This window comes from Apium graveolens, unplaced genomic scaffold, assembly GCF_009905375.1.
Source record: "Apium graveolens cultivar Ventura unplaced genomic scaffold, ASM990537v1 ctg262, whole genome shotgun sequence".
NCBI lineage: Eukaryota > Viridiplantae > Streptophyta > Magnoliopsida > Apiales > Apiaceae > Apium > Apium graveolens.
The window spans coordinates 57,595-70,374 of record NW_027417736.1 but is presented as its reverse complement, the minus strand read 5'-3'; the positions used below and the strand labels follow the sequence as shown (position 1 = coordinate 70,374).

Here is a 12,780-nt window from a genome sequence, read left to right as displayed (position 1 = left end):
AGTGCGTTATTTATATATTGCAAGAGAAAATTATTTGACATTATTGTTGCTTTAACGGCATGATTTCGAGTGCCAGATGCAAATTAATGGTGTCAATGCAAATTAATGGTATGAGTTTTATCTTTTTTCTCATTTCTCATCGTATTGCTAATTATTTGTTCATCATCATTCAATAATTTTGACCCTTGTACTTAATTTTTTTTTAAATAATCAATAACATTTTCAACATCGCTTTCATTACCAACCTTTACGACATATATATTTGTGAATATATATATATATGTGTTAAAAAAATTAATGAATAATATATATTGATAAATTAATTATTTTATTGATTATTTAATATTTTGATTTATTAATAACTTTTCTGATCCGGAAATCATTAATTTATTTAAATTTACCTCTATTTAAAAGTAAATTGAGAAAAAAAAATTGAACACATTTTGAAACTCCTAGCATTCATAGGTTAACAAATTGGAATTGGACAAACCATCTAATCAAGTTCAACGTACATATATTTATAATTCCAATGGTGTGAGTCATTAGAGTGAATGATTTCAGATTTGAGTATCTTGAATATATTTAAATGTGACATTTATTAACAATATCTTATTACATCACTTGAACAAAACCGAGGCATGAAAAATCAAAAACCATGACTAAATTCTTCAATAATGTCTTTTCTTGGTAGTCGGTCGGTGCCGTTCCGGGTGGCTATAGATACGGCCGACATATATGTGTACAGATTATGGTAATTGTTATCACAGCTGGGTAGGATTTAAATTATTTTTCTGAGAATTTAAAGTAATTGTGCTTCGAATAACTAGATTATACACGTGTTTTATTATTATAACCGTAAATTTAATACGAATGTTTTTTTTTGAAGGAAAATGAATTTCATTAACTAGAAACGTCATACAATAAAGTCTCCAACAGTGATTCAGGAGGAGACGAAAACACATAAAAGCAAGAAAGTAAACAAGGACAACGAGCTAACTCATGAGCCACCTTGTTTGCTTGCCTTGAAATAAAATCTAATGAAAATGTCGGGTTCGATTGTAACAACTCCAAACAATGCTGAATAACATGACCCACCTCGAGCTGATTCCCACCATCACCACGAAGAGCTCTAATTGACAGCAAAGAATCCGACTCAAACGAAACCTGTGTCAAACCTTTCCCTGCAATCCATGACAATGCCTCCCTAATACCAATCGCTTCTGCCTCAAAAATCGATCCTACCTCTGGCATACACCCGACTCTACCTTCTATAAACTTCCCCGTGTGATCTCTAAGGACCATACCCACCGAAAATGTCACGTTCTCCGAAGACAAAGATGCATCTTGTGTGGGGATCATTTTCAGTAAACTGTTTAGTCACGTAATTAGAATTTTTTTAAAATTAAGAACATCTTATACTTTAAAGAGATATTACTTTAAAAACTTTCAATTTTATACCTAGATTCATATAAAAATTGAGATGATTTGTCCCCTAACTACTATCTTTTTGAATTAATCATACTCTTAAAAAATATACATTTAATATTTTTGTGTAAAATAACTATAAAGTTCTATTTACTAAATATTTTGAATATATAATAATACATTGCAGTATTATTTTATGATTTTTTTTGGTAAGTGCATTGAAATTTATTTGAAAAAAAATTGAAACAACATGTAGTGCAGGAGGAAGTTTACGCAATGTTAAACAACAACACTAATTTGTCATAAAATATATTGATAACCTTAAAGAGGACAAAATACATTTAGCAAAAAAAAAAAAAAAAAAGGGACAAAATACAACAAGAAGAAAAAACTAAATACCTAATTATTATTAATATTTTTAAAAACTAGGTCTAATTTGTTTCGTCAATTTTATAATTATTTAGGGAACTTAAACTTTCATGTAATTAAATTACAAGTAGAGGTTCCGTGAAAAAATATTTGTGTTTGTTTTGTAAATAATTAAGCAGAATTATGTACTTAACTTTGTTAATAATTAAAAAAAAAAGGTAAATAGTCAACTATTTAATACTTAAATAAATATGTAACTTGATCGGGTGCAACCTTCAACTAAACTCCTAAGTCTTCTGATAGCTAAAAAAATATTAAAATTTTAAATTGCTTTTCTGTCTTAAAATACAACAAATCAGTGTAACTTATAATTCAAGAAACTTCAAAATAAACCAGTTCTAGCTTCTACTCCCTCCTTCCCGATTAGGATGTGTAGGAAGTGTGACATGGTTAAGAAATAATGTAATTTGATGGTGAAAAATAAAAAAATGAATAAAGTGATGAGAACGATTAATATTTAATATATAAAATGAGTATAATGGAATAAAATATTGGATGTAAGTCGATGCAGTTATTTTTTATATTATAAAATTTTACTATATTTAGAACTTTTATTATTTTTGGAACTCATACAGTTGAGAGAATATAAAATTGAAAATAGATCCAAATTTTAAACTCTCTCTAAAACTTGCACAAACGTCTCGACCTTTTATCTTTTTCTCCTTTTTTTTTTATTTTGACCCAAAATTCTGATTTTCACTAGATTGATGATTAGACATTTTTCTAACAGAATGAAGTCGGCCAAAATATGAAAATGCCTACTACAAATCAGTCCATGTCTACAAAGTATATATTCGTGTCTTCTAAGGTAGGAGATCTAGTAGTTGTCGACCAATTTCAAAAGGAAATAAAAAGTTAGTATAATAATAATATTTGCAGAAGAATTATTAAAGTCCGAATATATCTTTTTAGCGTGACCCTCTTTGTTAAATAAGTGATACTTGTTTAGGTATTTATTCTTGTTGTTGTTTAACACAATTTGACTTTAGTTTAGGGAGTTTAATGTTGTAACAAGCATACAGTAGTAACTTGCAAAAGATTTAAAAAGAAGAAAACAGAAGTACAATATTGTTAATGTATAAGGCCCCCAACAAAAATCTCGGAGTTGTTGCAGGCCTTGGGCCTCAGACAGCCTTTAAACACTGACATTGTTTCCCACGCTATAGCTAGTCGTCGGTCGACTTGGGAAATTTGGAGGAAACTACTCCATCACACCAGCCTTTATTTGCCTATCCACTTCCGTCATGTCACGTAATAGAAAAATAATTAAATAATTAAATGTACTGTGTACTTGAAATTAGCTAAATTTATAGAATTCAGTGTCTAAGATGACGCTAGAATAACCCCAGTGGGGTTGGTATTTGATTTAGAGCGTAGTTAGTTGGGAAGTGGACAGAGATATTTAGAGGTGCCATGTCAACACCATCATCATCACTTAATTTGGCCAAGCATCCACATATCTATCCTAACAATCTTACTAATGTACTGTTATTCTCTCCTGCACAGCAATTTGGTGACCGACTCATTGATATATGCATCATACATGAACAATCGGTTTCTAATTGACCGTGTACCTTCCTATTAAATGGAGCCTTGTATGATTCATAAGTTGGTAAGAATTTAAGGTTGAAATGTGAACAGAAGACAAAAAGAAAAGAGTCGACACAATATATTATGTAGAAAAAAAAAACTGAAGGACTTCAGCCAAAAGAAGATGCACAACCAATAATAACTGTAGTAGATGGGATAATGTAAATAAAACAAAAAATGTAGTAAACAAAAATCATTTAGGAAACAAAGAGTAAGAAATCATGCTTTTTACCGGGAGAAATATGTCAAGGAAATACTATTGTCTAGTGCATAAACACCAAATATAAGTTCATCCAAATAATTTTGTAGGTGCAACCAGGTGAAATTTTCATCAAAATTCACAGACCAGACTCGTCAAAAATAAGTTTGTAGTTCAAATATCATGAGAGTTTCGAATCGAGCTAAAAGTTTGGTATAAGTCTCGAGGGGGAATAGGATAGTAAAAACACGAATAAGACAAAGTATACCCAAGCAAAACCCCCCATTGAGGTACAAAATTAAGATTGATGGAAGCCAAAGTGTTGGTCATTAATCTTCGTCGGAATAATTAAACTTTACTGAGTGAGATTGCAGATCTATCATTCCTCCTCTATAGCTACCACGTTTCTTCTTTGTCTTCTCGTGTCGAAAGTCCCTGTCAACAGGCACAGAATTGAAGAGTGGTTAGATACGAAGAACAAATTTAATAGTATGTTTACAAAGTTGGCAATTTTGATCACCAGTTCACCACACAAGAATGTCTACATACAAGGCCCAAAAGAATGAAGTCCAAGACAAATACCCACAACTTTCATCTCTACATAATGAACAGCTTTAATCAAATTAATTTTTTAAGAACAGGTCAAAAATAACCTAATACTCGTGCATATACTGGAATTAAATTTATATCTTCCCAAGCGACCACCATTAAAAACCAACATTACACCTACTATGTAGCAAATTTAAAGTGTGGACGACAAGAAAATTCCACTCCTAAAACATCTTATGTGATCGTTGTGTATACAACGTACATCAGGACAGAAACTGCTTTTTATGAAATATACTCCCTTGGGTCCTTATTACAGATAGTATGACTTTTTGTACACACTTCAAAGTATCTTGACCACATAGTTAAAATTATTATTTTTGTAATTTTTTTGTGAATAAATGCTAGATATTTTTAATTGGAATAGTTGTGTGTTCTTACCTTCAGTTGTGTCAAAAGTCAAACTACCTATACAAAGGACTAGAGGGAGTTTATAACATAGCAATGTTATTCTCGAAAAATTAAATCCTTTCATTAGTAAAAATATCCTATCCTGCAAAGCTACCCCCGACCTTGCTTCTTGGAATTTTTCAAAATATGGTTGATTGTTCAGGAATCGGTGTGCAAAATAGAATAGGATAAAACCAGGGCATCTTTTTTCACACATCAACAAAAGCTTAGAACAGAAAATGTTATGCCAGCTTAAAAGTTAATAATAAACCAAATGCAATACATCTATGTCTTCTCCTAAAGAATGTACTTATGTACCAGAAAAGATATAGCATATTGAGGAGCAAATAATTTCATAAACATAAGTGTGCACTTCAATTGGTTCAAGGTAAATAAGTAATATTAATAAACGGATTTGAAAGGTATAACAAACTATGCAAGTCTTCAAATGGACACAACTACGGAATGTCATGAAATAAAATTCAACCATTTATTATGTGTTTCAGGGGGAGGGGGCTAAAATTTGAAACTCCGGAAACATGAAAGACCCAAGTTGCAAAAATATTCCAATTCCATCAGCTTCCACATCGTTATTAAAAAAATTAATTCTATGTAAAAGTAAGGGAAATAAGTGGACAAAACAAATTTTGTTTATCTCTTCATACTAATTAATTTTTGGTTCTTACTTATTTAAAAAGAAAGAAAGAAAGGGAAAGGAGACATAATCGATTTGATCCTGTTTGTGCAAATTACAGTGGTAGACATACCTTCCTCTAACCTGCCCCAAAACTTCTTGTGCTTTAGCACCATATCCAATCTCAGCACCACTCTGCAGACAATTTGATATAGAAAAATACTGGTAAATATATACATGAACAATGACAAAATTAAGCTAATAGTTTATGCAAAAAGTAGAAGGATTTTGTGATACCTTTGCCCAGTAAGAATTATCTTGCAGCTTCTCGTCAGCAAATTCCACCTCATCAATTTTTACCCTTTGAAATGCATTAACCGTCTTCGGCTGGAAGAATAACATCCATCAAATCTAAATTTGTAATATAATGTTTATGTCTGAACTTTTTCAGAATTGCAAGCACACACAATATAACTTAAATATGTAACTGTGAATGACGAAATCATGTGCATGTACTGAAGACCACAGGAGCAATAGGTAATTTAGAAAAAAGAGTAATTATTGAATAACTGACGAACAATCAAAGATAGGAAGGAGGAAAATAATATAAACCATAGAACTGCCAATGTGCAACAAAAATGTATACATTTACTAATTGGGGTGAAGAGTCTAATATGACATGGAAGAACATAAATTTCTTGTGTTATTTATCAAATTGAACTTTATGAGATGTCAAAGTTTGGGCTTAGGGGAAATTGTATCCATCATTTCAACTTGGTAATTTATCTTTAACCAGCAAGGGCTATGCAACATATACTATAATATAATTGTCATTAATATATTCCCGTATAATCATACCTCAGCCGAACCATTCTGTTGCTTCTTTGATGATTTTTGATTGCTAGACTTGTATCCACTCTTCTCAATATCTCCATTTGAATGATCAATCTGGACTTTGTTTGCATTCTCAAGGTCCCCATTTTCAAGTTCATCGGGCACTTTCTTCGATGTCTTGCTACTGTCAATATTGGCAACTCTGCTGTTTTCTTTTTCACTTTCTTCATTCCCACCAACTCTTGTACTTTTGTCTTTCTTCTTTGATTTTTCAGAACCCTTGACCTTTTTTGGTTTGGATTCTTCACCTGCTTCATTAATGTCAGACTGAATCTCATTTTCATCAGAAACCAATCGTTTTCTCTTCTTAGAACTTTTCTTCTCTTTTTCAACATCACGTGCTGCGGTTGACTTATCCTTGGATTGCTCTACTACATCTTTCATTGAATCCTTATCTTCTTGGCCAACATTATCAAACCTACTTTTCTTTTTCTTCTTGTCCTTAATTTTATCAGTCATCTTAACTTCATCAACCGCTGTATCTGCGAGAGACTGAACTTGTTCACTTTTATCAGCATCATCTGAACTCTTTTTGTCTTTTTTCTTACCCTTCACTTTAGCAGATTCAATCAACACAATATCTTCTGAAAGCTCCTCGGAGGTCTTCGTAGATTTGGCAACTTCTTTCTCTACAGTATCAGGTTGATCTACGACAGTAATTTTTTCACTTCTCTTCTTCTTTTTCTTCTTGACAACTTCATTCAACACAGCACCGCTTCCCAAATTATCCTTGTTATTCCCCTCTGCTTGTAATTCTGTAACCACATCCACTGCAAATAGTTCAGTTTCAAATGTTCCTTGTTGTATTATATGTAATTGCTGATAAAGTAGAATACCTTGATTGTTGATAGTGGTGGCAGTTGTTTCATCCTGGATACTGCAAAAACAAATAAATAATAAATGCACGAGTCAAGAAACTAATTAAATGATATTGTCTAGCTTCGTGCAACTAGTAGCATTGATGGTTTTTGAAGGAGAAAAAGAGCTCCAGGAAATAATGTGTTTAGTTTAACATATGCCTGTATGGGTGAGAATGAAAAATATGACAGGATTGAAATAATATTGTGAAAATAATTATTGAAGAAAACAGCAGAAACAAGGAATTATTGTTTCTTATGGAATAAGAAAGAATGAAGCATAGTATAACCTAAAAAGCGAGTATAACCTAATATTTTACATCTTGAGAATTTAGGTTATTTTCTTTTCTCTTCGCCCACCATTCCGTACCTTCCAAGTGAACACAACATATATTCCTATTTACTGTAGCTTGTTTAATGAAGGATGTAAAAAGGTTGAAACTTGAAACTGGAGAATATTTTTAAATTATTTTGTGGCCATTTATCATAAATTGCCCTACATTCCATTCATTAACAAGAACTCAACTCACACAAATAAAATGATGAATGATCAATACCACATCCAACTCATATCCTTCACAAATCGTATCGTATAACATTTGCAACTCTCTCATTTTTTCTACTCTCCTCCCTTAAATTTTATCTTCCACTTTTAGTTTCTATACAATTTTCCATTTCACTCCTACCACGATCCATTCCCTCAAACCAAGCAGAAGTAAAAATGTATAAGTAATTTACAACGTTATTAAGGCTAATAGCTCTTCCCCTGCCAAAATTGTATGCTAATTTCAATGGATTAACTATATGCCCAAACTCAATTTTACAGCTTACATGTTCAATTTAAACAATATCCCAAATAAACGCAGTTCCTTTCCACAAAATTTCCCAGCCTGCCGAATCAAGAAACCACATATTACCTTCTAATTTACAAGGTTAGCAAGGCATGAAACAAATTTACAAGGTCGGTAAGGGCTAAAACCCCTTCCCCTTCCAATACTATCTACTAATTTCAATGGACTGCCAATATGCCCAAACTTAGTTTTACAACTTACGTTTTCAATTTATACAATATCCTAAATAAAGGCGGTTCCTTTCCACAAAATTTACCATCTATCGAATCAAGAAAGCGCATAAATGGGCTACTTTAAGTCTTACCATGTATCCGAATATTTACGAAACAAATCTTCCAAATCAACCGAAACAGACTTCCACTCTTCACCCTGCAAAACAAACAGAGCATTCACATTCCTCAATCACATTACTCAATACTCAACAAACACAATAAATAAATAAATAAATAAGAAGACAAAACCCATATGAAAACAAAGTTAAATTAACCAAATACAAACCTTAATTTGAGCTTCGGACAAAATCCGCTTAAGGGTTTTAGACAAGGCGTTGTTCTCGAGGTACTTGATAACAGAATGGAGAAGACAAGTCTTCTGTTCTTCAGTTAAGCTCATGGTTTTGCTTTTAGACATTTTTATTGTCTTTGTACGATGATGTTCAGCTAGTACAACTTGACGAGGTTTAAAAGCCAATAGAGATGGTGAAATAGGGTTTGATTTAACGTTGCTGGTCGCCTTCAGCATATATACATAGAAGCTTATTTTGTTTTGTTAAGCTTGTATGTATAGTGTTGAGTGGCGCAACGGAACCTCTGCACGAATTAGGGTTTGGGGTTTTGTGTACGCGGACGCCCACTTGGTAAATATATAATCTACAAGAATACCAAACATTTCAAGGAAACTTAAAAAATATACTTTTTTGGAAAAAAAAAACTATTTTTAGGTAATTATTTCTAAAAATACATTTTTTTTAAATGCGACGAACAACCGCCGGGTCCCGTTGGTAGAGTTGTTCACGGATTGGTTTATCCGGATTCTCGTTTTTTTCGAACCAAACCCGTAAGAACGGTTTTCTGAAAATCAAAACCAAAGCAGACCAGTTAAACGCCGAGAACAAACCAAACCATAAATAACGGATTGGTTCGGTTTTGAACCACAGTTTGAACTTAATCAGTTATATATATTTCATTTTAGTTAAACTTACAACAAAACAGTTATTTAATGTAATATAAAATATAGGTTTTTTCTGAAAAATACCCAAGTCTAAATTTTTTTTTACAAAAATACTGTCATTTTTTAAAAAAATGCAAAAAAACTTTTTAACCTGCAAAATACTGTTTTTCAATTTTTTTTTACAAAAAATATAGTTTTTTGGCAGCTAAAATCAACTGCATGCAACCTTTAACGAGTTTCTGCAATTACATGCAACCTCAAATCAACAAAAAAAAACTTTATTTAACTAGTTGCATATCTAATTAATTTTGGTTGATTCCGTATATTTGCAAAAAAAATCAGAAGCTAATAAAATCACAAAAAAACTTAGAAAAAATAGTATTTTTGGTAAATTTCAAGTTTTTTTTATCTGACTAGTTGATTTCCTTTTCACTTATTTTCGTCCTTTTCAAAATTCATAAGTAAGAGGTAAATAAAGTTAGAGTTTGTTTATCAATTTTCCTTTCTAATTATATGGTACACGTAATAGTGTTATATTTTTTTGTGATCGATGTTTTAGTATAATTTTAACTTGTTTCTAAATTTTGAATTTCAAATTTGTGACGTGTTTGGATGGTAATAGGATAATGTAAAAATTTTATATTTATAATTGATTAAATCTCTAATAATATTTTATTAGGAATAAATTATGACGTTGTATCTAATATGTTGTTTGAATAATATTAGAATAATATAATCATTTTATATTTATAATTGCATTAGGAATATCTTATTTCAATAAGATATAATTTTAACACTCTATTTTTAATTATAGAATATCAACGGTTGAGATTGTTTTGGCGGTATGACCAAAGTTTTGGATAAAAGGTTTTTTAATCTTATTATATATAAGGGATAAAATTTATACTTCTATATAATACACGGAGTGGGATATATTTTGTTTCAAAAATTATCCCATTATTTTAGTTATTAAAAGTTAAAATAAGTTTCTGCAAAAAAAAAAAGAAGTTAGAATAAGTAATGTTATACACATGCTAAATTACTAGATATAGTTTGTTGATTTCGTTAAACTACATCAAAATTTATTTACTAAACTACGATCACAGTTTCTTCCTAATTTTTTATTACAAATCTATAATTATAATATATTAATATAAATATAATAAAATTAGTATATAATTGAATAAAAATTTTAAAAATCATTAAATATTAACTGAAACTGTACATATAGGATTTAAGCTAGTTATATTAAATTAATGAAAATAAAAAAAAAAACAAAATTTCCTCGTACTAAAATTATATGCCATCATTGTTAACAGAGACTTTCAAAAAATCCGATTCGAAAAGACGGATCCGGAAAAAACCCCATCCCGATCCATTTTAAAAGAAATCGGGTTTTTTAAAACTCGGTTAAAGCAGTCCAACGGGCTTTTCATGCGTGTGTTTTAACAGTACTGTAAAAGAACATGCGGTACAACTTCTTCAGCGAAAATTTTCACTTCCTTCCCGCCAAAATTACTAAATGGATACTCATATTTGTTACTAGGTATTGCGAGAGTAGAGAGAAGAAGCAGAGGAGGAACAAAAGAAGAATAAGCTGAAATCGAAGAATAAAGCGTTCTACAGGTGTTTGCCTTTTATTTATCAACTTACATATATCCATGATATAATGACGTGTTGTAAATTTATTTAAAGTATGATTGAACAAAATAACAAGTTGCTAATTCTGTTAAGTGGCTGTTTTTTTTTTTTTTGAATTCTGCAACTAGAAACAATCTGTAAAGCTAGAATTTTTGTTACTAGTTCACTTTATGCTTAGATAATTAGATGTTTAATTGTCTTCTCATAACAATTAGGGAGAGTTTTTTTTTGTATTGTAATTTTGATAATCTTATTTACGTGCATATAGTCGCGAGTTTTGATGTTTCGCGGGATGCGAGTTGGTTATGTAACATTTGTCTTTTTAGCTATATAACTGGTTTTGGACTTATACCATCAAGGCATTTGATTTCCTGGAAAAAAATCGTGAGAAATAGAGAAAGAATGTGATTAAATTACGAATCATAAAGTTTAAGTTTGTTAAATATAAAGATTAAAGTCAGTGGGATTTTGTAGCCCTTAGTAGATTAGAGTGGATCTATGATGAATTTGTTTTTTAAAAAAAATCTAGAGAGATCATCTAAATCAACAAAGATGAGGAGATGATTGCATACAATTAGAGACAAATTTTAGAAAGAGGCTGAAGACACTAAACAAGAGGAAATTGTTTATTCATGACAGTGGAATCAGTTTACTGCTTAAGGGTTAACAGAAGGTTTATTATAGGCCCTGCCTCTTCTTATTCACGCAACAAATATGAACTAGACAATCTTGCTATACATCTTTCAAGAGTCAAAGAAGCTGGTACGATATAGCTTAGTTAATATATGAATTTTTATGATAATGTTTATGAAACATTAGATAAATTCTGTAGATATTCCGACATTATTTACATCATTTTGGCAACTATCACAGGTTTCCGTCTTCTGAATCTCGTTGTTAACAATTACATACTCTTATATGTTCTTTAACATCTATTTTTGATATTTTGAACATTTTTCAAATACCCATATTTAATGAAGTGGATGGCTCATGATTGCGTTTATTATGAATGGAGAGATTTTTAAGTGTTGGTTTGTGATTACCTTTATGGCCGAAGAGAACTAGGAAGATTACATTTATGGCTTTATGGTTTGTGGGAGAGCACAATAATTCTGCGGGTGTGAAAATAGTTTTGTGGGAGACCACAATAGTTCTGCGGGTGAGCTGGCCTCAGCAAGAGTAGAGCCGTAATAGGAGCTGAGTTTGTGATTATCAGTTTAGAGTTTAGTTCAGCTAACCTAGGTGTACAAAATTTCTTGTTTAAGCCTGTGGTCAGATCCTTATCAAATGATTCAAGTTCTAGTCAAGTCTTACCTAGTTAGCCGAACATTATCCAATGATAATTAATAGGAAAAGAAACACTTTATTGTGTGACTGGTGAGAGCTTGAGTCTTGCTTAGCTAAGTAACTGTGGGTGGTTCATTAAGAAGGTTCAATGTTCATAGAGAGGACTACCAGTGGGAGGTTCATGAACTATGTGCATTACTGCAGTCGATTAATGAGTTTATTTAAGAAAAAGTGGTAAAAGAAGAAAATTCAAATTTTTATGTCCTGCCACTAGTTCTCTCTTAATGATAGGAGGGTGATTTATAAGCGTTCCTTGCACCAGGATTATAATCAAACACACATATGTCGCTAGACATGCCATTCTCTAGTTACAACTAGATGATTATATATGAAATCGGGGAACAATATTATAGTAAAAAAAATCTATGTTATGCTACATATACTTTATGGTACCATTATATTAGGATATAACAAAAGTATCCCTGAATAGTTTCAGTTTTCTCCTTCTAACATGGTACATCCTCCATTTTCAAATTTCCTGTCTCTATAAAAATCTTCCCGAGACAAGCCAAATTACTGACTCATACAAGTAGAACTCCGTCACTGAAGAGGTTTACCTCTGAGAATAGCACTTACATCATGATCATTTCAAATGACTGAGTGATAATCAAACACGCTAAACAAATCTTCCTAACTCGAGGCTTAATTCTGAGAACAATTTGGACATGTGTAGTACTAACACTTTTGACATAACTAATGTTTAGTAAAACTAACAATCTGATAAAAATTCTACTTACAGGATAAAAG

At 31.3% G+C, this 12,780-nt stretch overlaps 2 protein-coding genes across 3 annotated transcripts; both read right to left on the bottom strand.

The window, feature by feature from the left end:
- Positions 1–900: 900 nt before the first annotated feature.
- LOC141700625 (uncharacterized) lies at positions 901–1,359 on the bottom strand. The gene has a single exon (XM_074504332.1). It carries the CDS (start codon positions 1,357–1,359, stop codon positions 901–903), a length of 459 nt encoding a protein of 152 aa, XP_074360433.1.
- Positions 1,360–3,681: 2,322 nt separating this feature from the next.
- Positions 3,682–8,729, bottom strand: LOC141700622 (uncharacterized). 2 transcript variants are annotated; one of them, XM_074504329.1, is made up of 7 exons: positions 8,374–8,729; positions 8,180–8,244; positions 7,004–7,044; positions 6,132–6,937; positions 5,571–5,660; positions 5,407–5,468; positions 3,682–4,078 (listed from the first exon to the last, which is right to left on the bottom strand). In XM_074504329.1, exons 1-7 carry the CDS (start codon positions 8,614–8,616, stop codon positions 3,973–3,975), a joined length of 1,413 nt encoding a protein of 470 aa, XP_074360430.1. In that variant the 5' UTR covers positions 8,617–8,729; the 3' UTR covers positions 3,682–3,972. The 2 variants fall into 2 exon arrangements, with proteins under 2 accessions (XP_074360430.1, XP_074360431.1); XM_074504330.1 differs by having other exon boundaries at positions 6,132–6,922.
- Between the last annotated feature and the right edge of the window lie 4,051 nt (positions 8,730–12,780).